Raw genomic sequence first — 21,649 nt, 5'->3', positions numbered from 1 at the left:
TGTACATAACACACACACAGTGTACACACAGAGTGTACATAACACACAGACACACACACACAGTGTACACACACACAGAGTGTACATAACACACAGACACACACACAGTGTACACACACACAGAGTGTACATAACACACACACACACACACAGTGTACACACACACACAGTGTACACACACACAGTGTACACACAGAGTGTACATAACACACACACACACACACAGTGTACACACACACAGTGTACATAACACATACAATGTACATAACACACACAGTGTACACACAGAGTGTACATAACACACACAATGTACACACACACAGAGTGTACATAACACACACACACACAGTGTACACACACACAGAGTGTACATAACACACAGTGTACACACACACACACAATGTACACACACACAGAGTGTACATAACACATACAATGTACACACACACAGTGTACACACACAGAGTGTACATAACACACACACACACACAATGTACACACAGAGAGAGTGTACATAACACACACAGTGTACACACACACACAGTGTCCATAACACATACAATGTACATACACAGTGTACACACACAGAGAGTGTACATAACACACACAGTGTACACATAGTGTACATAACACATACAATGTACATAACACACAGTGTACACACACACACACACACACACACACACAATGTACACATACACAGAGTGTACACACACACAATGTACACACACACACACACACACAATACACACACACACATTGTACACAACACACACACAGAGTGTACACACACACACACACACACACACACACACACACACAGAGTGTACACACACACAGAGTGTACACACACACACACACACACAGAGTGTACACACACACACACACACACACACACACACACACACACACAGAGTGGACACACACACAGAGTGTACACACACACACACACACACACACAATGTACACACACACACACACAGAGTGTACACTGCCCACTGCTGCCTGCCTGGGTGAGTTTTTCCTGCTTGCTTTGTTTAGTTTTGGGTTTTTCCCCCTCATTTTTCCAGGCAACTGGCAGCACAACACAGCTCTGCTGTGTCCACAGCCATCCCATCAGCTGGGGACACACGTGGGAATGTGTATCCCAGACCTCACAGGGGCACACACACACACACAGTGTACACAACACACTCACACACAATGTACAAAACATTTATTCAGACCAGTCTGCCTGCACAGGATGCCCAGCAGTGGTTTCACCCCTGCTGCATGCAGCTCCAACCCCCAGAGTCACCCACTTGCCTCGAATGGGGCACAAAACACAGCAGGGAAAAAGCAGCAGAGGCAAGAAATCCATCCTCTCCCTGAGGAGCAGGAGGGCCCTTTCAGCTGCTTCCCACCAGCCAGCAGAGACCTTGGCAGGAGGCAGGGCTGGCCCTGGGCCACCAGCCCAGCCCAGTTGGGAGCCAGGGAAAGCTGTGGTGCTGCTCTGGCAACGCACTTCCCCTTCCTCAGAAAGAAAAGGCACCCAAAAAAAGAAACATTTCACTTTTCCACTTGGAAAATTCTTCTGCAATATCAGTTTGGTGGCTTGGAAAAGTCCTGCTGGAAGCGAGGGGGAGAGGAGATGAGAGGATGCGCTGGGTGGTCCCATATCAAACACCACAAGTGACACGTTTGGCACGTCCAGCCTTCATTTAATTCACAGCAGCAGAACTTGTGGTGCTCAGGTTTCTTTCCCCACAGTCTTTTGCAAAACCCAGTCCCAGGGAAAACAAGTCCCATCCTTGTGCCACAGCACGTCCTCCACGTGGCAGCATCCAGGGAACCCTGGCTGCTCCTGCACCCACACACCAAGCCCCTCTTGGCATGGTGGGTTGTAGAAAACCCTCAACCAAGCAGCATCAGATTCCTCTTCCTTTTTCTAAGGCATCTGCTGGCTCACTGGAATTTTCTCCTGGATCTCCTCATACTTGGGTGGAGGGGTGAGGGGCTCTATCGTGATAGGGACACTGCTGTTGCCTTGTGCCAGGTTTAGCCTGATGTCCTTCAGGTGCAGCTTCTCTGACTTGATCCTGCGGACCTTGAGGGGTTTGAGGCGCTTGCTGAGGCGGGAGCCGTGCCGGCTGGGCGGCCTCTCCGTGCCGGGCTCCGCGCCCGCGGCTCCCGGGGCCTGGCTGCTCTCGTCCAGCCCTGCCAAGGACTCGTAGGAGGGCAGGGAGACGCTGAGCCTGTTGCTCCTGTCTGAGTCTCTGGGCTCAGAGTAGCCTGTGTTCATCACCTCCTCGTAGCTGGGCACGTAGTATTGGGAAGAGACGTCTTCATCCTCTTCTTGACTGGAGGGGAAAGAGTTAAGTCTGGGTAGCACAACATTCCAGCTTCGTTGTGGGAAGGGGATGGAGAGGAATGAATAAAACCACCCCACCCCACCAGAAACAGTTCTTTGTCCTTTTATATTATGGATCAGTTTCCTTTTGCTTGACAGAATAAATCAAGACCCCACCTAAGTTCAGACACATTTTATTTCCTTCTGACTTATGGCCATATTTGATCATCGCTTTCTCTGCCCACAGGCCCTTTTCTATTGCCCAGCAATGATTTCTTCCCTCAAAAGAACATCAGTTTCCCTCCTCCACTCTCAAAAATCAGTCAAAATAAATTAGAAAAGGACATCACCCCTCTGTCATTCTGATGTCTTTTGGGTTGGGTACCTCGGGTTTTTCTGTAAAGAGATTCAGCTCTACTCTATGCCACCATCTGTACACAGGTATCTGCACACAGCACTTGCCATTTCTTGGGCATTCTGGAGTTACCTTTCTAATCAAACACGGAAAATCAGTTTTCTCTGAGGATCTGCAGACCCTGACAAGAGCCAGCAGAGCCATTGTCCCCTCCTGTCCCCTTGTCCCAGTGCTCCTCTCTCTGCACAGGGAGCTTTCCCTGCGCCTGTTTGTCCAGACCGTGCCTGCTGTGACAGTGGCCTTTGCTCTGCTCCACTAGGCTCCTGAGCAAACAGCAGAGCCCTGCAGACTTTCACCGGGTCTAAACTCCATGGCCAGCCCCCGAGGCTGTTTGGCACCTTGGCTGCACCCAGCGAGGCAGGGACAGCCCCTCTGCTGCCCCTCTGGCAGGAGCCTCCTGCTCTGTGTCACCCAGGCCTGCTGTTCTCCTAGCTGTCTCCTGTGACAGCAGTGGCACCTCTGGCCACAGCTCTGTGTAGTGCCCACCTCACACACCAACAGGGCTGACATGAACAGCACTTACATGAACACAGCTGGAGTCCTTCCTTTCCCATCTCCAGGCCAAACCAGAGCCCGAAACCACAGCGCACGCTTCCTTATTTCAGCACACGCTGCCTTCCCCTCCTTGCTCCAGATCTTCCCGAGCAACAACAACAACAACAACATCCCCTGGTGTCACCCCCACACCCAACCCCGCTCCCTTTGTCCCCCAGACGCCTCCTCACCTGTCCTCCTGCTGCGAGGGCTCCGCAGACACCTGGCGCTGCACGTGGGCGATGGCCTCGCTCTGCCTCTTCTTGTCGCGCACGTTGAGGCAGAGGGAGAGCAGGAGCAGCAGCAGGCCTGCCCCCACCAGCACGTAGGCCACCGAGAAGGTCTTGCTCTTCAGGATGCCCCCGGAGCCGCGGTCGGGCTTGCTGCTGTTGCCGCCGGGTTTGTCGGGGGGCCCGAAGCCGGGCACGAGGTTCCACACGGCCATGATGATGCCGAGCACCAGCATGCCCAGCCCGATGGCCGTCAGCGCGTAGTGGGAGCCGTTGGCGCGGGACTGGGCCATGGCTGCTGGGGGGGCCGCGCTGTCCCCGCGTCACCGCATGGCTCGGGGCGGGGGGGCCCTGCTGGCATGCGTGCGGCCCCTTCCCCGGCCGGCCGGCGAGATCTGGGGACACGGGGAGAGCTGAGGTGAGAGCACGGCAAACTGCACCAGTAAAATCCAATATATATTGCTCTGCAGCCACCGCCACGGCAATCCATCCAGCTGACACTGGAAGCTCACGCTGCCCTGCCTGGGGATGGATATCCTGCATGCCAGGATAGAGCAGGGCACGTGGGGCCTTCCTGGCCGCCCTCATCCCCACCTTTTGCTGCTTTCTCGGCTGTAACATCCACCACCCTTTGAAAACAAATCACTGATGTTTGCCAAGGGCTTGGATTGCCTGTCCTTAGGAGTGTGATAACTGACAGCTTCACGGCACCAATGGAAGGCCGTAAAAATCTATTTTGAGATCTGTTGTCAATGCAAACCAAGGTGGAAGTGCTCAGAAACACATCTCTAGCTGAGCAGCTTCTCTCCCCCTGTTTGGGAGGGAGCAGGGCTCCTCACAGCGCTGGCTGCCTGCCCTGGAACACCTGGAGAACAGAAACCAAAAGTGCCTCTGTCCCAGCCAGCTCGACCCTGTGGCTTCCCCCAGCTGCTCCTGCAAGGGCTGCCGGGATGGGAACCCTTGGATGGGCCCTGGCTCACTTCAGGCCAGCTCTCGCCCTCCCTGGAGCAACACACGCTGCTGTTGAGTGCCCCAGCTGCATCCCTCGGGATGTCTGAGCATGAACATTCCCCACCAGCCAGGCCAGGGGTGGGAACTCCTCCTCTGAATGTTTTCCCAGTCACCAGGACCAAATGTGCTCCGTTCCCAAAAATAAACACACAGAGCCACATCTCCTGTCCACTCGCCTCCCTGGCCTCGGGTCCCGTGACCCCTGGGTGGGCAGCTCGCATCCTCACAGCAGAACTGCCCCATCTCCACCCCAGTGAGCCTTGCAGATTTATGGATGTGCCATGTCAGGGATCTCTCCTTCCCTCCTGCCTTCTTTGTGCTGGGTTGGGCTCGAGGTGGCTCTGGTCTGTGCTGTCAGTGGTGCTGTATCCATACACCCTCCACACACCCTTCAGCTCAACCTTCCTGAGCACAAAAGCTCCATGTTTGCTTGTTTAGCTTGAGTGCACGCCCAGTTTGCAGGGTCAAGGGCCGGAATAAAACAGCACTCCCAGAAAACAGAGCGGCTGCAGCAGGAAAAGACACGCACACAAGCCTGGAGAGGAGGAATCTGCAGAGGAACTTCCCTGCTCACTGCCTCTGCTCCAGCCTGGCTGTGGAGACTCCCAGAGGGGTGTCCCAGCCCTCTGGACACATCCCTGCCCCACATGGGTCTTGTCTCCCATGGTTTTCTGGGGCTCTGGGACACCCAGGAGCTGCCGGTCCCAGTCTGATGGGAGCTGGCACAGGCAGGCAGGGGCAAGCCCGTCATCCCCTGCTCCAGCACGGGGCTGCTGCTCTGTGTGCTCCTGGGGGAAGGTCTGCTGAGCCCAGCTTTAATTCCATCCTGGTGAGCAGCTCTTGAGGCTGTGGAAAATGCATCCAAAACGTCCTCACCAGCATTCCCAGAGCCATCCTCCCACCCAAGCGCTTCCTGAGACTGGTGCTACCAGCCCTGGCCTCTGCCCTCACAGGTTTTGCAAAGGTTTTGCTCTCCACTTGTGCCCTGTGGGGTTTTTTCCTCACCTGATGATCCAGCTGAGCTCCCATCCTCGCCACAAACACATCAGCCAGCCAAGACTCGATTTGAGAACAGCTGCCATGGCCTTGGGGCAGGAAAATTGCACTGCAGCCATGGTGGGCACAGAACACAGCTGGTCACTTCTACCCGTGGTGTCTAAATCTCTGTGCCTGCTCACAGCCTCTGTGGCTCCCCTCAGTCCTGGCAGTGGGCAGGATTTAAGCTCCCACGTCACCCCTGTGCCTGGAAGTTTTTCACGGATCCATTGCAGTGCTACCCATCAGCCCAGCAATCAGATTAAAGCAGACTTGTTATTCCAGTCTATCTCTCCATTGAATTAGCTGCTCTCCTGACTTTCCCAGAGCTGCTCCTATCGCTGCTCCAACAGTGCCCTGATGTCAGCATCCCGGGAAGGGAGCTGCTGCTGTCTCTGCCTCAGCTCCTGCACTCTCTGGATGCTCATCCCAGCATCACAGGATGGTTTGGGTGGAAAGGGACCTCAAAGCTCATCTCATCCCACCCCCTGCCATGGGCAGGGACAGCTTCTGCTATCCCAGGTTGCTCCAAGCTCCATCCAACTTTTCCTTGAATACTCCTAGGGGTGGGGCAGCCACAGCTTCTCTGGGCACCCTGTGCCAGGGCCTCCCCACCCTCACAGGGAAGAATTTCTTCCTAAATATCCAATCCAAATTACTCGGTTTTTGTTTTTTTTTTTTTTTCTTTAAAACCATCTCCCCTTGTCCTTTCACAGCAGGCCCTGTAAAAAGTTTGTCCCCACATCAGGTGGGCGAGTGATGCCCGAATGTTTCAGCTCCTGAGCTCCCTTCCCTTTTCCTGCAGCCCAGCCCCTTCTCCATCCCGTGTCCTGGCAATGATTTACACCAGGATCTCCGAAGCATTAAACTCCTCCGGCACGGCTGCAAAGCCCGGGGGGCACCCACACCCCTCTGGCCCCCCCTGCTCCTGCCGGAGCGCTCGGGGATGCTCTCACATTTCCGAGCGTCAGCTGGGCCCGGCACGGCACGGCACGGCTCGGGATAAGCCCGATCTCAGCACCACATGGCCCGGAGGCTTTGGCACGGGCGGGCAGCAGCAGGAGCGGCTTCCCCTCCACCGGAGCCTCCGGGGGCCAGCCCGGATCCACATCCCGGGGTTCCCGGGGCTCCCGGTGTTCCCAGCCCCGGATCCACATCCCGGGATTCCCGGTGTTCCCAGCCCCGGATCCACATCCCGGGATTCCCGGGGTTCCCGGTGCTCCCAGCCCCGGATCCACATCCCGGGGTTCCCGGTGTTCCCAGCCCCGGATCCACATCCCGGGATTCCCGGGGCTCCCAGCCCCGGATCCACATCCCGGGGTTCCCGGTGCTCCCAGCCCCGGATCCACATCCCGGGGTTCCCGGGGTTCCCAGGCTCCCAGCCCCGGATCCACATCCCGGGGTTCCCGGGGTTCCCAGCCCCGGATCCACATCCCGGTGTTCCTGATGCTCCCGGTGCTCCCGGTGCTCCCAGCCCTGGATCCCCATCCCGGTGCTCCCGGTGCTCCCGGTGCTCCCAGCCCTGGATCCCCATCCCGGTGCTCCCGGTGCTCCCAGCCCTGGATCCCCATCCCGGTGCTCCCGGTGCTCCCGGTGCTCCCAGCCCTGGATCCCCATCCCGGTGCTCCCGGTGCTCCCAGCCCTGGATCCCCATCCCGGTGCTCCCGGTGTTCCCGGTGCTCCCGGTCCCAGGTCCCCATCCCGGTGTTCCCGGTGTTCCCGGTGCTCCCGGTGCTCCCGGTGTTCCCGGTCCCAGGTCCCCATCCCGGTGTTCCCGGTGTTCCCGGTGTTCCCGGTGCTCCCGGTGCTCCCAGCCCTGGATCCCCATCCCGGTGTTCCCGGTGCTCCCGGTGCTCCCGGTGCTCCCGGTGCTCCCGGTGCTCCCAGCCCTGGATCCCCATCCCGGTGTTCCCGGTGTTCCCGGTGTTCCCGGTGCTCCCGGCCCCGCCGCTCCCGGGCTGACTCAGCAGGAAGCCCGACCCCCCTGCTGCTCTCAGCACCCCCCGCTCCTCCGCCCTCCACAACCTTTGGATTTTTCCCTGCCGTGCCATCACCCCCCGCTCCCGCCCCAGCAGCAGCAGCACCCCCGGCACAGGATCACGAGAGATGGAACGGGCCAAACCCCGCTGGCTGCAGTCACCGGACACGGGGTGAGCTCCAGGGCTCCTTCCCTCCCCAGGACAGCCCCTCGGAGCTGCCTCCAAAAACCGGGCTGCGACTCCATCACCAGTCATACAGGTCATTTTCTGGAAAATTCTGGGGGGAAATAAACCCGTTCTCCAACCATGCCAAGATTCCAGAGTCTCCTCTGTGTTAGATTACAAGGCTCTCCCTTCATTTTCGTGCTTCCACCCAGAGAAGCTGCTCATTAACCCCCTTCCCTGCTAATTGCTGGCCAGGCACATCCTGGTCTCTGCAATGGCCACAACCTCGTGCTGAGCCCTCCTGACACAGGGGTTCAACCCACCAGGAACACAAAACTCCATCTGAGGGTCTAAAAAACAACAGATCAGGACTTGTGTGGTATTTTCATAGAGTCCCAGAATGTTTGGGTTTGGAAGGGATCCTAAAGACCATCGACTTCCAAATCCCTGCCGTGGTCTCTCTCTTTTTGTCCCTTCTTGCTGCCCCTGTTACCCTGCCCCAGGAACAGGGATGTTTCTGCCCAGGGGACACAGGGAATAGCCAGAGAAATCCAGTTGAGTTATGAAAAGAAGCACTGCTGCTGATTTAGCCAATTTCTGATCTTTTGGACAAATCCCAGCCCATTTTAGAGCATCTCAGCAGGGAACAGGAATCTGGAGGTTCAGCCTCACACAGACTATCAGGGCTTTTCCACATTTTGCTAACACTTCCTGCCTGGAACACAAAAAAAACACATCCACACCTCCACTGCCCCCAGCATTCCCTACAGACATTTAAGAGGCATTTCACCCTCTTTTTTTTCCTTAAATTTAATTTTTAATAGCCCCTCCTCAGCTGTTCCTTGTAGACAGCGCTGGGGGAACAGTGATGTTTTCCTCAAGCCTTGTTCAAGGCTCTCCTCCCTCTCCCACTCCAGAGGGAGCCCAGGGCCCCCAGCTCTGCCATGCACTGCAAGGCAAGGGTGGCACAGGGAAGCTCATTCCTGGGCTCCCGCTGCTGCAATCCACCCGTGGCCTCCAGAGCAGAACAGCAGCAGGGCTCACCAAACACCCCATTTCCACAAAGCGCTCCCAAGCCAGATGCATCTGCCTCTGCCGTGTCCCTGGGGATCCTGGGCACAGTTGCCAAGGGTTCCTGAAGTGGCAGGGATCACACAGGCCACGGTAGCCAAACTGCAGAGCTGTAATCAGGACTGTGCAGCAGCCACCACCTTGGCCTTTGCCACTGAGATACGAGAAACTGCCTTCCAGCTCCAGACTCCTTCTCCCCGTAATTCCATTATATCCACGCGAGCGGTGCCTGCTGCAGTGGCCACGGGCAGGGACAGAGAGTCCTTTTTCGTTTGTGTTTCAGGCAGCTGCCATTTGTTCCTGGGGACAATGCTGCCACCGAGGCCACGCTGGCACCGGCTCTGGGCAGGTCGGCGAGCCCTCGCTGTGTCCTGGTTGCTGTGTAAACACCGTCCTGTGCCTCTCCTGATCCAGCCTCTGGGACCAACTGCTGCCCTAATGCCTTCAGCCCCAGCTCTGCTAAACCAGGGAGGGGGGCTTGGGGTGATGCCCAAGATTTTTAGCTTTTATTATTTTTCATGTATTTGTAGCTTTGTAGATTGTTAATGCATGGCTGTAACTTCTAGTACCTTTCCTCTTTTCTCTCTACATTTAGGAACAATAAGCTAACCCTAGAAACTCTTTCCCAAAATACTGTTTAGTCTTATTCCAAGAAGAGAAATGACTACAAGGATGTCCTGTTTTCCAAACAGAATCTGGACCAGACAAAACAAAAGTGGAGCAAAAGCCTCTGGACTGTTTCCAGTGTGGCAGGACCCAGGAATTATTACCTAACCAACTAACCTTTTAATTGGAGAGTATATGATAAATATACTAATCGACTAACTTTATAAAAATTGTAGAGTTGCTCTACCATGAGTGATTTTTTGCCATATTGTGTACCTGAAAGCTTTCAAGTAAAGGTTTGCTTCCATATCCACTCTAACGATGTTGGGAAGATCTATTCTATTTTCCAGGCAACAGGGGTGCTCCCCTCTCTCCAGGGAGCTGAATTCCCTGTGCACCTAGGCCTGGGAAAGCATGCCTGCCTGGGAAAATCCCAGCACTTGGACTCCTTCTCCTTCCTGCTTTCCTTTGGACACCACTTTGCAGCTCTGAGTTTGGAATTTATTTTTTAGAAAATTCTTATCTGCCGTTTCCGCTGAGATAAAGGCCTTCCTCCACAGCCTCCCCCTGGTTTTTGTTCTGGGACCTCTCCCCGTGCCAGATAACACCCAGATACCACAGCCTCCTCCAGAGCCTTCCAGCATGGGGAGACATTATCCATCTGCCCTTTTGATGCCCTCCGAAGCGGAACCCAGCATTCCTGCTTCCTCCCAGCCCTTCTGGAGTGCTTTAAGCACCTCCTGTCCCACCACTGGAGCCCTGGATGATTATCTCCCTGTCCTGCGAGCCACTAACCTGGCACCTCACGCTGCCATCGGCCTCACCAGCACCTTCCTCATCCTCTGCCTGCGTTTCCAGCAACACCTTTTTCCCCAACACCGCATCACCTCTCCCCACGCTTTTCCAACAGCTTCTCCAACGAGCATGACCACAAAGAAAACCCATTGTGGTGGCCAAGGGGCCCCCAGGGCAGGAAGGGAGTGAGGGGTGGTGCTGGAGCCAGCCTGGGGACACGGCACAGGCCGGGCAGCCAAGCGCCACGGAGCAGCCAGGCACAGAGCAGCCGTGTTCCGCAAGGTGCACACAGGTATTTTGATATGGATGCAGCTTTGCTGCGGGTTACCTTGCTCCAAGCCACCTGAGCTGCTCACACAGGATATTCAGCCTCTTCCACAGAGCCCTGACATCGGTTTCTGCCTGTGAAATACACCGGGAATGAGCAAAGCACGGAGCAGCAGACACACAGCTGGGCTGCCGGAGGGATCCCTCCTCCCAGGCTCCAGGTAGAGCAGGCAGAGACAGCCCTGCCCAGCCTCTGGCATCTCCTCCAGCACTGCCACGGCGCTAGGCACCAGCCCTCAGCTCTCTCCAGGGCCAAACATTCCTCCTTCCCCAGGCACTTCCCTTCCCAAGGGTTTTCCAACCCGTGTAATTACACAGCTAAAATCAAAGGTGTTTCACATACTTCCGAGTCACCTGAGTCCAGGGCTGGGCTCACCAGCCTCACACCCACATGTTCTTCACAGACATCTGGGAGGTTTCCCTTTTTGGCTCTCATTCCAGGACATCCAGGGCTGTGGACAGCTGCAGGATGCTTGGATTTGTTGTAGAGGGATGTGCTGCTGCAGCATCCCATGTGGCAGTGGCCTAGGTCTGCTCCAGAGAGGATTTAAAGAGCTGGAAAGCCAGGACCAAACCTCCTGGTGCAGCTTCACCTCAGCAGGCTCCATCCAGCACACAGAGCCAAGGGCAGCCCATCCCACACGCTCATGGAACCGCTGGTTTCTGCTCACACATCCACACTTCCCAACAAACCCAGCTAAGCCATGCTCAGCAACGCTCGTCCCCACCAGTCACCTCCAAAAATCAAACACCAACAGCAGAGAACCACTCTGGGACACGCCTGGGAGACTCCCGAGGCTTTGCTGAGCCCCTCAAAGCTCCAGGCCACTCATCCTCCGGAGGGAATGTCACGATAGGAAGGGCTGAACCCCCAGGGACCGGCGCTTGGTGGTCACCTGCAGGTGTCCTTCTCCTTGGCTTTGTTTGCTTTCCTTCCCTACAGCTCACACAGCGCTCCTGGACCTTCCCGGGGCCAGCCTGGCGATCCGTGTCCCTCCTGCCGGTGTCCCCGTGGCCCTGGCCTTGGCCTGGGGGGTGACCGGGCCCCCTCCTCCCCCAGTGCCAGCTGCTGCTTCCCGGAACCACAGCCACCCTCAGCACGGCCACCGGGCCTGCCAGGGCTCGCCAGCTGCCCAAGCCCATGTGTCCCCAGGGGGTGTCACCAGGGGGTGTCCCCAGGGGTGTCACCAGGGGGTGTCACTAGGGGGTGTCACCAGGGGTGTCACCAGGGGGTGTCCCCAGGGGTGTCACCAGGGTGTCCCCAAGGGGTGTCCCCAGGGGTGTCACCAGGGGGTGTCCCCAGGGGGTGTCACCAGGGGGTGTCCCCAGGGGTGTCACCAGGGGGTGTCCCCAGGGGGTGTCCCCAGGGGGTGTCCCCAGGGGGTGACCCCAAGGGGTGACCCCAAGGGGTGAGCCTAATGGGTGTCCCCAAGGGGTGTCCCCAAGGAGTGACCCCAAGGGGTGTCCTCAAGGGGTGACCCTAATGGGTGTCCCCAAGGGGTGTCACCAAGGGGCGTCCCCAGGGGGTGTCCCCAGGGGGTGTCACCAAGGGGTGTCCCCAGAGGGTGTCACCAAGGAGTGACCCCAAGGGGTGACCCTAATGGGTGTCACCAGGGGGTGACCCCAGGGGGTGTCCCCAAGGAGTGACCCCAAGGGGCCTTGCCAAGGGGTGACCCTAATGGGTGTCCCCAAGGGGTGTTCCCAAGGGGTGACCCTAATGGGTGTCCCTAATGGGTGTGCCCAAATGGTGTCCCCAAGGGGTGTCCCCAAGGGGTGTCCCCAGGGGGTGTCCCCAAGGCACCGCCGCTCCCCAAACGCCACCGCTCCAAGTCTCTAATGCGCGTCCCCGCTTTGGGGCTGTTCGCTCCTGCTTTGAGGGGTGTTTCCCCGAGCTTTGGAAGTGTTTCCCCGAGCTTTGGAAGTGTTTCCCCGAGCTTTGGAAGTGATTCCAGCTCAGCCCGAGCCGGACCCGGCTCCGTCCCCGCTCCGGTGCCGCTCCCGGCGGGACTGAGCCCAGCCCGCCCCGCTCCCGTTTCTCGGAGCTCCGAAGGGTCCCAGAACAGGGGCTCCGGTCCCCTCCCGGCTTTCCCCCGACCCCACGTACCTCCGGCGGCGGCTGCGGCGGCTCCTGCGGGGCCGCTCCGCCCTCCCCGGCCCGGCCCTCCCGGGGCGGCGCTTCCCGGCCCGGCCCCGCCGCTCCCCGGGCCCCGCCACCCGCTCCGGGCACCGCCACCCGCTCCGGGCCCCGCCACCCGCTCCGGGCACCGCCACCCGCTCCGGGCACCGCCACCCGCTCCGGGCACCGCCACCCGCTCCGGGCCCCGCCACCCGCTCCGGGCCCCGCCACCCGCTCCGGGCCCCGCCACCCGCTCCGGGCCCCGCCACCCGCTCCGGGCACCGCCGCCCGCTCCGGGCCCCGCCGCCCGCTCCGGGCACCGCCACCCGCTCCGGGCCCCGCCACCCGCTCCGGGCCCCGCCGCCCCCCGGGCACCGCCACCCGCTCCGGGCACCGCCACCCGCTCCGGGCACCGCCACCCGCTCCGGGCCCCGCCGCCCGCTCCGGGCCCCGCCGCCCGCTCCGGGCACCGCCACCCGCTCCGGGCACCGCCACGCCCGCACTGGGACCCCCACAAACCCCTAGGGAGCCCCCCGAACCAGGTGTGGGGATACCGATCGGGTCTCCCCCTCGGAGCAGCTGCAGCCCCTGCTCGATGCATCACAGCTCCCATCTCTGCTTTCACAGAATCCCGCAATGGTTTGGGTTGGAAAGGACCTTAAAGCCCATCCCCTTCCACCTTGCCACGGGCAGGGACACCTTCCACCATCCCAGGTTGTTCCAAACCTCATCCCGGCCTTGGATGCTTTTGGGGATGGGGCAGCCACAGCTGATCTGGGCACCCTGTGCCTCCTCACCCTTGCATGGAAAAATCTATTCCCAACCCCTAATGAAAGTTTTAGTTTTTATTCTTCAGTTTGCAACCCATCTTGCAATGGAGCTGCTTTGTAAAACTGTCGTGTAGCAATGAGCAGAGCGTTTCCTCAATCACTTCCAAGCTTTGTTTGCAGAAGCCTCATTTTGAGGAACTCCAATCACTCAGGCTCATCACTGCATTCAACAGAGCAAAGCCAAGCTTGCACTCACAGGGAGCCTGGAAAGTGCTTTTTATCAGTCTGCTGCCCTTTATAATAAACATTTCCAGTTAACCACTCGTGTGCTGGGAAGAGCCATCATGCATGGCCCCCACCATGGCTCCTGGCCATGTGCCTTGGCCTCATAGCCAGACATTCCCATGGTTTCCAGACTGAACCACGGGGAGCAAAGCTGGGCTCTGGCAAACTTCAGCGCAAATAACGCCGTGTCCAGTGTCCCCTCTCCTTGGCTGCCATCCCAGCAGCAATGAGGATGTGTTTTTCCAGGCTCTTCTCACACCCAGCTGTAATAATAAACACCACCAAGGACTCAAATCCTGCTAGAGATGATACTCAGGGTGGGTTTTTCCTGATCCAAGCAAAAAAATTGCATCACTATGCTGCTGGACCAGCCACTGCAGTTTTTCCTGTCCCTTGAGCCCTGCGAGGCCTTTTGAAGGCAAAAGGCAACGTGAACGAAATGAAACTTGGAAACCTGTCACATCACCTGTCGTGACTCAGCTCCACAGCCCTGCCTTGGGGCCACTGGTGTTCAGGATGCTTGGGAAATTCCCCCTGCTTCCCTGCATCTCTCCTTACGAGCACAATTCCGCATGGAGCTGACGGTATTTTCCACTGACTCACCTGCCCCAGCGCACGGCAGCGATGCCTCCCCCCCTCTAATCAAAGGGCAATTCCGAGAGCTGTGCTATAAAAGGAAATAATTATTAATCATAACTGCATATTTATTTTCTTTCCCCTTGGATGGATTGTTTTGCATGTTCCGCCTTGGCCACCGGCTCAGGCAAATTCACCCCACTTCAGGCGGATTTCCTCCTCTCCTTCTCCTCCTTCCTGTGTCAAACACAAACCCGACATCCCAGGCAGCTCTGGCAGTCAGGAGACACAACAGGGAATTGTTTTCTCTGTAAGAAAGTGGGGGGAACACGGACTTCACACAGCCACTGTCACCGATCCGGCGCAGGGAGAGCTCCGTGCCCCAGCCAGGTCACCGCCCTGCAGGGGCCCTGGAGACTGTGAGCACAGAGGGGACATTCATAACGTGGTTCCTCGGATTCCCACTCCACAAAGCTGAATATTGGCCAGGAATGGGCTTTTCAGTGGCAGTGGAGCAGGATCTAGGAAGGGGGGCTTGCCTTCACCCCTTGGATGGCTGCTGAAGCACCTGCCTCTCCCTGAAGCACGTTCTCTGTGGGATAATGCATTCACATCCATCCCTTGGGCTCCTTTCCCTTCCCAGCTCTGCAGCCATCCCAACGTGGGGATTTATCTCTGGCAGCTCGAAACCTCCCCCTGCAAACACTGCCTGCCCAGTCCCAGGCTGGGCCTTCTCCAGGGTGATTATCCAGCCAGGTATGCAGGGTACAGGGCACAGGAATGCCAAGGTGGAAACTGGAGCCCCACCAGAGCCATCAGCAGGCAACAAAAGGGCCTTTCAGAGGGGCATCTGATGCCCTGCTACGTGCAGAGGTGCCAGGGGCTCACGTTATCCTGCCTTGGAAATTGCTCACTGGCACATTTCCCTGCTTTTTTCCTGCTCAAAGGTGCTCAGCACGTATGCTAAAATCACCACCAGAGGCCTGGATATATTCCTGGATTCTTCCAAAACTTCCCAAAAGTGAGCCAAAGCACTGCTCCAAGTGATTCCTGGATACCCACAGCTGGATGGCTCATCCTGAAAGAGGTGAAGGCTGTCCCTGGGAGTCAGGTCACTAGAGCCACCAGACTGCACATTTACATGTAATATTAATATATTATAAAGCCATGGAGTGATGGGGCAAGGTGAAATGGGGTCAAACTGGCAGAGTGTAGATCTAGATTAGATAAGAGGAAGAAATTCTTCCCTGTGAGGGTGGTGAGGCCCTGGCAAAGGTTGCTCAGAGAGGCTGTGGCTGCCCCATCCTTAGAAATGTTCAAGGCCAGGCTGGATGGGGTTTAGAGCAAGCTGGGGTAGTGGAGGTGTCCCTGCCCAAGGCAGGCTGGGATGAGATGGTCTCTAAGGTCTCCTCCTATCCAAACTATTCTGTAATTTGATGATTAATAGAGTTAACAGCTAATTAACACCAGAAATATAATATATATATATAAATACAATGTATAATGGAACCTGGCAGGGCCCCAGCTTTGCCCCTAGGATGAAAGCCCATCCCAGCTCCATGATGGGCTCCCTCAGATCCCATTCCCAGCCCACACACACTGGTCTATACTTTTCTCTCTCTTCCTCATGCCTTCCCTTCTGCACCCCAATTTAGAGTCCCTGCCGGGCTGCAGGCTGGGAACCTGCCAGGCAAGTGGGAAAAAAGAGGAAAACCAACCACTTGGGAGGCATTTCCACACGCTGCTGGTGGGAGGGTGCGACCTGCCAGCATCTCCTGGCGGGGTGAGGATCCGGTGTCCCCGGGGCTGCCGGGACCTGGCGGTTCCGGTCCAACCGGTCCAGCCACCGTGCCAGGTCACCGTCTGCTGCTTCAAGCACACGCACGTCTGCAGCTGGAAAACACTGTAAATAAAGCTGTTGTGCTCAAAGTAATAACAATAAATAATCTACTGCTTCCTCCTGGAGCTGCTCCGGGGGCTGCTGCGTCCCATGGGTGAAGCTCTGGCTCGGGCAGAACTTGGGAATTGGAGACCCAGGGCTTGAGGATGAGGCTGGAAGAGAAGAGCTGCAGTGGTGTTGTGCAGCTTAAAAGATTAAAATTAAAATTTAAAAGAGCTGAGCAGAGATTTATGTAGCTTTTCAAAATTAGGAGCAGTTGGTGAGGGCTGGTGAAAATGCTGGGAAATCAATCACTAGCAGTGATAAAACTCCAAGGAAACCTTACCTGGATATGAGGCCTTAGCACAGCTCCAGAGTCCCGGCTGGATGGAGCGGAGCCGCTCGCTCTGTGCTCTGCTGGTGCTCGTGGCTGTGTCAGGTCAGGGTGAGGTAAGGACAGGGGCTGAAGTGGGGACAGCTGCAGGGACAGTGGCAGAGCAGGATGTCCCAAAGGATGTTTGCAGTGAGGGATTCTGTCAGGCACTGCTGAATCCCCTGGGCTGAGCAGGTGAGGACTCAAAGCAGCACCAGCGGAAAACTCCAGGGAAAACACTGAAAATAGGGGAATTAATGACAGACACATTCCCAAATTTTCTGCAGTCCTGAGCAATAAACCAGCAGCCTCAGCAGCAGCCCTCGACAGCAGCTTTTGGGGAGATACCAGCATCACCCACACTCTGTGGCTGACCCCGTGCCAAACCTCACCAACCTCCTGATGATTTATTCAGCTGTTTGGGGTACATCAGTTTAGCTCTTTATCACCAAAAATCCAGCCTGGGGAGATCACCAGCTAAAGCAATGGGGTGAGTCAGTGTAGAGGCAGGAAACGTCCCAGACTCACCCCTGTTTCCCTGCTGTGACCTCTCAAGCCCATCCCTGATGCTCAGGTTAGCAGTGCAAAGCTGTGGCACGGCAGGTGAGCCCAGCCTCTGTTGCAATGACGCCCAGAGATGATGCCAGGAGTGGCACTGCTGGGCTGCACACCAGGACAGGGTGCTGGGGACACGGGGTGTCCCCTCTGCGGGGTACCCCGGCCATCCCACACAACACCCGACGCGGTGTTGGTGTATTCGCCTCTCTCAGTCTAAAGTCCTCGCCGGGGAAAAGGCTCTGGTGAGAGTCTGCACAACAACGTGAGCAAAGTGCAGCAGGGAGGGCGAGTCACACCTAAAACAAACACAGCCGGGCCGTGGGAACTCGGGGACTGCTCACACGGTGGCAGCAGTGCAGCACGGTGCTGCAGCAGCCAGCACAGCGGGGATGCAGCAGGGATGAGGCTGATGTGAGGGGATGCAGCAGTGGTGCAGCAGCAGGGATGCAGCAGCGATGCAGCAGGGATGAGGCTGATGTGAGGGGATGCAGGAGGGATGCAGCAGCAGGGATGCAGCAGTGATGCAGCAGGGATGAGGCTGATGTGAGGGGATGCAGCAGGGATACAGCAGCAGGGATGCAGCAGGGATAATGCTGATGTGAGGGGGATGCAGCAGTGGTGCAGCAGCAGGGATGCAGCAGGGATAAGGCTGATGTGAACGGGATGCAGCAGCGATGCAGCAGGGATGTAGTAGCAGGGATGCAGCAGGGATGCAGTAGGGATGAGGCTGATGTGAGGGGATGCAGCAGGGATGCAGTAGCAGGAATGCAGCAGGGATGAGGCTGATGTGAGGGGGATGCAGCAGCGGTGCAGCAGCAGAGATGCAGTAGCAGGGATGCAGCAGGGATGAGGCTCATGTGAGGGGATGCAGCAGGGATGCAGCAGCAGGAATGCAGCAGGGATGAGGCTCATGTGAGGGGGATGCAGCAGTGATGCAGCAGCAGGAATGAGGCTCCTGTATGACCACAGCTCCCAGTTCCACTGCCAGGGAAGAGCAGGCTGGGGGGACAAAGGCGTCCAGAAGAGCCCCCCTGAGGCCAGGACACCACGGGCACAGCGAGTGTGGCTGCTCTGCTTGCCGTGGCTCTGCAGGTGACCCTTGTGTCACCCACACAGGCTCTGGCACAGTCCCCAGAGCACAGGGGCAGGACCCCTGCCAGGACAGCTGTGGCACTCTGACATGTTCCTGCCTCCCAAAACTTTTAAAACCACAGATGGGATGGATGAGCACCTGCACCCAATCCCATGCACAAAGGACAGCACAAACCTCAGGGAACTGCTCCAAGAGCAGTAAATCCCACCATGGTCTGTGCCCAGCTCATGTTTGCTGTGCTCAGCAGCTGCCCTTTAATGCCACCTGTAGTTCCCATCAGTGCTGGATTCCAGCTGCAGCTGATAGAGTTGGAGAGCCAGCTGGCTTCTCCGGAGTTTTTCCAATTTTTCTCTGCTCCAGTTCTCCCCATTTCAGATTATGGTGGCTCTTACCTGCTCTGCAGCTGCTCCCAAACCCAGGAGGCTGTTGGAAAAAAAAAGAAGAAAAGGTACATCTCTTGATCTGTACCCTTATTATGGGCTTAAAACTCATTGCAGGTTGCCTCTGCTCCAGCCTGCAAAACAGCCAGACTCCAAAACAGCATCAGGCCCCACTGGAAGTGCTGGCAATGTGACCAATGTAATCTGAACAATAGTAATGATAATGATAATTTATCAACATGTACATTGATAACAATAATTTATCCAGTTGGAGTACAACACTTTCTGATTTCTCCATCCTTTCTACTTTTCTTGGTCCTTCTCATTATATTTTCCATATGTAAGCAGGGCATTTCCTGGATGTCCTTACTTACCTTAAACCCTTGAAATCCCCACTTCATGCAGATGCAGACAGTCCCAGCCTCCTCCTGAATCCTCCCATCAACCCAGAGCCCCTGAAAATCACGAGGTGCTCTGGGTGTCCTGCACCCTGTGCCACGACAGAGATGCCAACATCCATCCAGGCTCTCCAATTAAACCACATGGAGTTCATCCATACTTTAAAATAAGCTTTATTTAGATCTTTTATAATTTTATATTTGCATCCATGCCTTCAAGAATTCTCCCCCGCTCACAGGGGGAAAAGTTAAATCTAATGTTACCCATAATTCATATGCTATTTAGCAAAGTTCTCTTTTAAATAAATCATCCTCTTAGTAATTTTTAGAATTACTTCCTAATTTACAAAAAAGCTGAAATGCAAAGGAAATTACTCGATAACAAGGAGATCGCTCATCTGTTCTGGTGGTTTAGAGTTTAAATTATAAAAACGTAAGGAGAACAAAAAAAAAACCAAAAACAAAAACCAAACTAAAACAAACCCCCAAAAAACAACAAAAATGTATAAAAATGCTTCTCTGCAGAGAAAAGATGCCATGGGGCAAAGCCTGCCCTGCCACCCCAGGAGAGCCTGGGGGGGCTGGTCCCTCTGTCACCCCCTCCATGGCCTCTCTGCATCATCCCTTGGAATGGATACACAGCGCGAGGGCATCAGTTTAATTCGGTGATTTAAGACAAAATACCCTTTTTCTGTTCAACCAGGGCGCACGTATCGCAATTAAGAAAAATAATACGCTATTATAGTTCATTAAATAAATCTTAATACATTTTTTTTTTTTTTTTAAGAGCTTAAAATTATATTGTAAGCATTAAAGCATAAGGTACTTATCTTGGCATAAGCAGAGCGCGGCACGTGTTAGTGGGGAGGGGAAGCGGCCGCCGCGCCGGGGGGGTGGATTGGGGGCATTTCCGAGGGATTTGGAAAAACAAGATCCACCTGTGCTTCCAAATCACCCCAGAGCCAGAAAAACCTCCCTAGTGGGGACTCGTACCGATTTCCCCAGCCCCCTCTGTCGGCAGTGACACCCCACACTGGAGAGGGGTGGCCGGCCCTACTGGGCAGTGTCTTGGGATAGGGGATATCTCGGGATATCACCTTTCCCCTGCTCCCAGCTCGTGCCAGATCCCCCTAAATTTTACTTGAAGCAAAGGGTGATCCCCCCCCAAAAAGCAGGGAAGAACAGTGGGCAAAGCTTCCACTTGCTTGCCCCTGTCTGATTTCCCGGCACGTGTTCAGGTTTGCGTTTTCCAAGGCGTTAAGTGCTCCTGGGGCAGCTGAGGGAGCCCGGGCTGGGGGGTCCACAGCCCCAATCCCCCCCAACAGCAACTTCCCAGGACAGTACAGTACAAACACCCCCTTCCTCCTCCCCGCCCCATCCCAACCGACGTGGAAAAATATAAAAATCCCAAAACTTCTGCAATAATTTAGTTAGAATAGCTCCTCTGGGTTTGTGCAAATAAATTAAAACAACTAAAAAGGAACGTTAAAACACTTATTTCCAGACTGGCAGGCGTAACAACCAGCCCGGGTCGCCTCCGCGGGGCTCGGCCAGGAAGACATCACAGCGAAGGAGATTTTCTTGTTGTTGTTTTTGTGTGTTTTCTCTCTAAGATCCCTCAGCTGGGCAGGTCCTTTGTCCCCAAGAGAGGACATCCCGCGGGCTGGGCTCCAGAAAACAGCGGGTTTCGGACAAGAGACGTCACAAGCACAAAGTGCACAATATTTCTCATATTTACAGAGACACAGCAGTCCTTCAAGTTTCAAGTTTTGTCAAAAGAACAAGAAAAAAAGAACAAAAAAACCCTCCCAAAACAAGAAAAAAAAAAAAACCCAGCCCAAACTGACAAACTGAAGCGACAACAAAGGAGTTACCGGGATAGAAAAAAAACAAAACAAAAAAAATCAAACGGTGGAAAAAAAGAGGAAAAAAACTGAAGTTACGACACGGCTGCATTGCTCCCAAGACAACAGGTAACACGTCCACAGGTGGGACGGGGTGTGGGATATGGAATATGGGATATGTACATGTGCAGGGCCGGGAGAGGCTCCGGCGCCGTCACCAGTCCGCGTCCTCCTCGATGTAATAGTCGGGGGCCGTCCCGTCGAAGAGACCGGGATCGAGGGACTTGCGCTGCTTCCCCCGTGCAAACACCCTGGAGATGGAGCCAAAGCCCATCTTCTCTTTCTTCTTTTTCCGTTTTTGGTCTTCCAGGTCTTCTAGAGACTGTGAAAGGAGAAGACAAAAGTTTGGGCATCCAGCTTTTCCTTTATCGCTTTTGGCGTTCACTCGCAGCACGGATGATGGACCATGTGGTCCCAGTCCCAAAACATTGGAGTCCAGGTCTCAAAAACATATGCATCCAGATCCCACAAAGTATTTTCATCCAGATCCAAAGTAATGTTAAGATCCTGGACCAAAATACAATAATATTCCTGGAGCCTGTGTGCTGGAATTTGCAGTTAAACTGGGCCCTCTCTCCACAGTTATGGGATTTTGGCCTCTTTAATTCAACTGGATCAGGATTCCAGCTCTGGGAATAGCCAGAGCATCTGTCTGGATTGCAAAATATCCCAATGTTTTAGGGCCAAATAAAGAAGAGTAACATGCTTTGGCTGGACCTTATAAAAATCAACACCGTGATCTGCCTGAGCTCAGTGAATGCCTTCGGCATTACCTGGACTTTGGGGCAAATTATGGGAATATGAGACATCCCAGACTTAC

The 21,649-nt window shown here is 55.6% G+C and overlaps 2 protein-coding genes across 8 annotated transcripts in view; both read right to left on the bottom strand.

Annotated features, from left to right (window-relative positions):
- Positions 1–1,199: 1,199 nt before the first annotated feature.
- Positions 1,200–19,017, bottom strand: TMEM51 (transmembrane protein 51). 5 transcript variants are annotated; one of them, XM_086860345.1, is made up of 7 exons: positions 18,902–19,017; positions 18,540–18,570; positions 16,470–16,735; positions 16,196–16,329; positions 14,272–15,670; positions 3,470–3,903; positions 1,200–2,339 (listed from the first exon to the last, which is right to left on the bottom strand). In XM_086860345.1, exons 6-7 carry the CDS (start codon positions 3,799–3,801, stop codon positions 1,928–1,930), a joined length of 744 nt encoding a protein of 247 aa, XP_086716471.1. In that variant the 5' UTR covers positions 3,802–3,903; positions 14,272–15,670; positions 16,196–16,329; positions 16,470–16,735; positions 18,540–18,570; positions 18,902–19,017; the 3' UTR covers positions 1,200–1,927. The 5 variants fall into 5 exon arrangements, with proteins under 5 accessions (XP_086716471.1, XP_086716470.1, XP_023796424.2 ...); XM_086860344.1 differs by lacking the exons at positions 14,272–15,670; positions 16,196–16,329; positions 16,470–16,735; positions 18,540–18,570; positions 18,902–19,017 and adding exons at positions 10,499–10,572; positions 12,602–12,654; XM_023940656.2 differs by lacking the exons at positions 14,272–15,670; positions 16,196–16,329; positions 16,470–16,735; positions 18,540–18,570; positions 18,902–19,017 and adding an exon at positions 12,602–12,663.
- Positions 19,018–19,083: 66 nt separating this feature from the next.
- The window catches only part of KAZN (kazrin, periplakin interacting protein), a 207,076-nt gene continuing 204,510 nt past the window's right edge, over positions 19,084–21,649 (bottom strand). For all 3 annotated transcript variants that reach the window (XM_086860340.1, XM_086860341.1, XM_086860342.1), the window contains one exon: positions 19,084–21,151. In XM_086860340.1, coding sequence (XP_086716466.1) covers positions 20,984–21,151 — 168 coding nt within the window. In that variant the 3' untranslated portion in view covers positions 19,084–20,983. The remainder of the gene's footprint in view (positions 21,152–21,649) is intronic.

The sequence above is a fragment of the Cyanistes caeruleus genome, chromosome 22 (assembly GCF_971803275.1).
Source record: "Cyanistes caeruleus chromosome 22, bCyaCae1.hap1.1, whole genome shotgun sequence".
NCBI classification, from domain to species: domain Eukaryota; kingdom Metazoa; phylum Chordata; class Aves; order Passeriformes; family Paridae; genus Cyanistes; species Cyanistes caeruleus.
The sequence above is the reverse complement of the archived record's forward strand: the minus strand, read 5'-3'. Positions and strand labels throughout refer to the sequence as shown.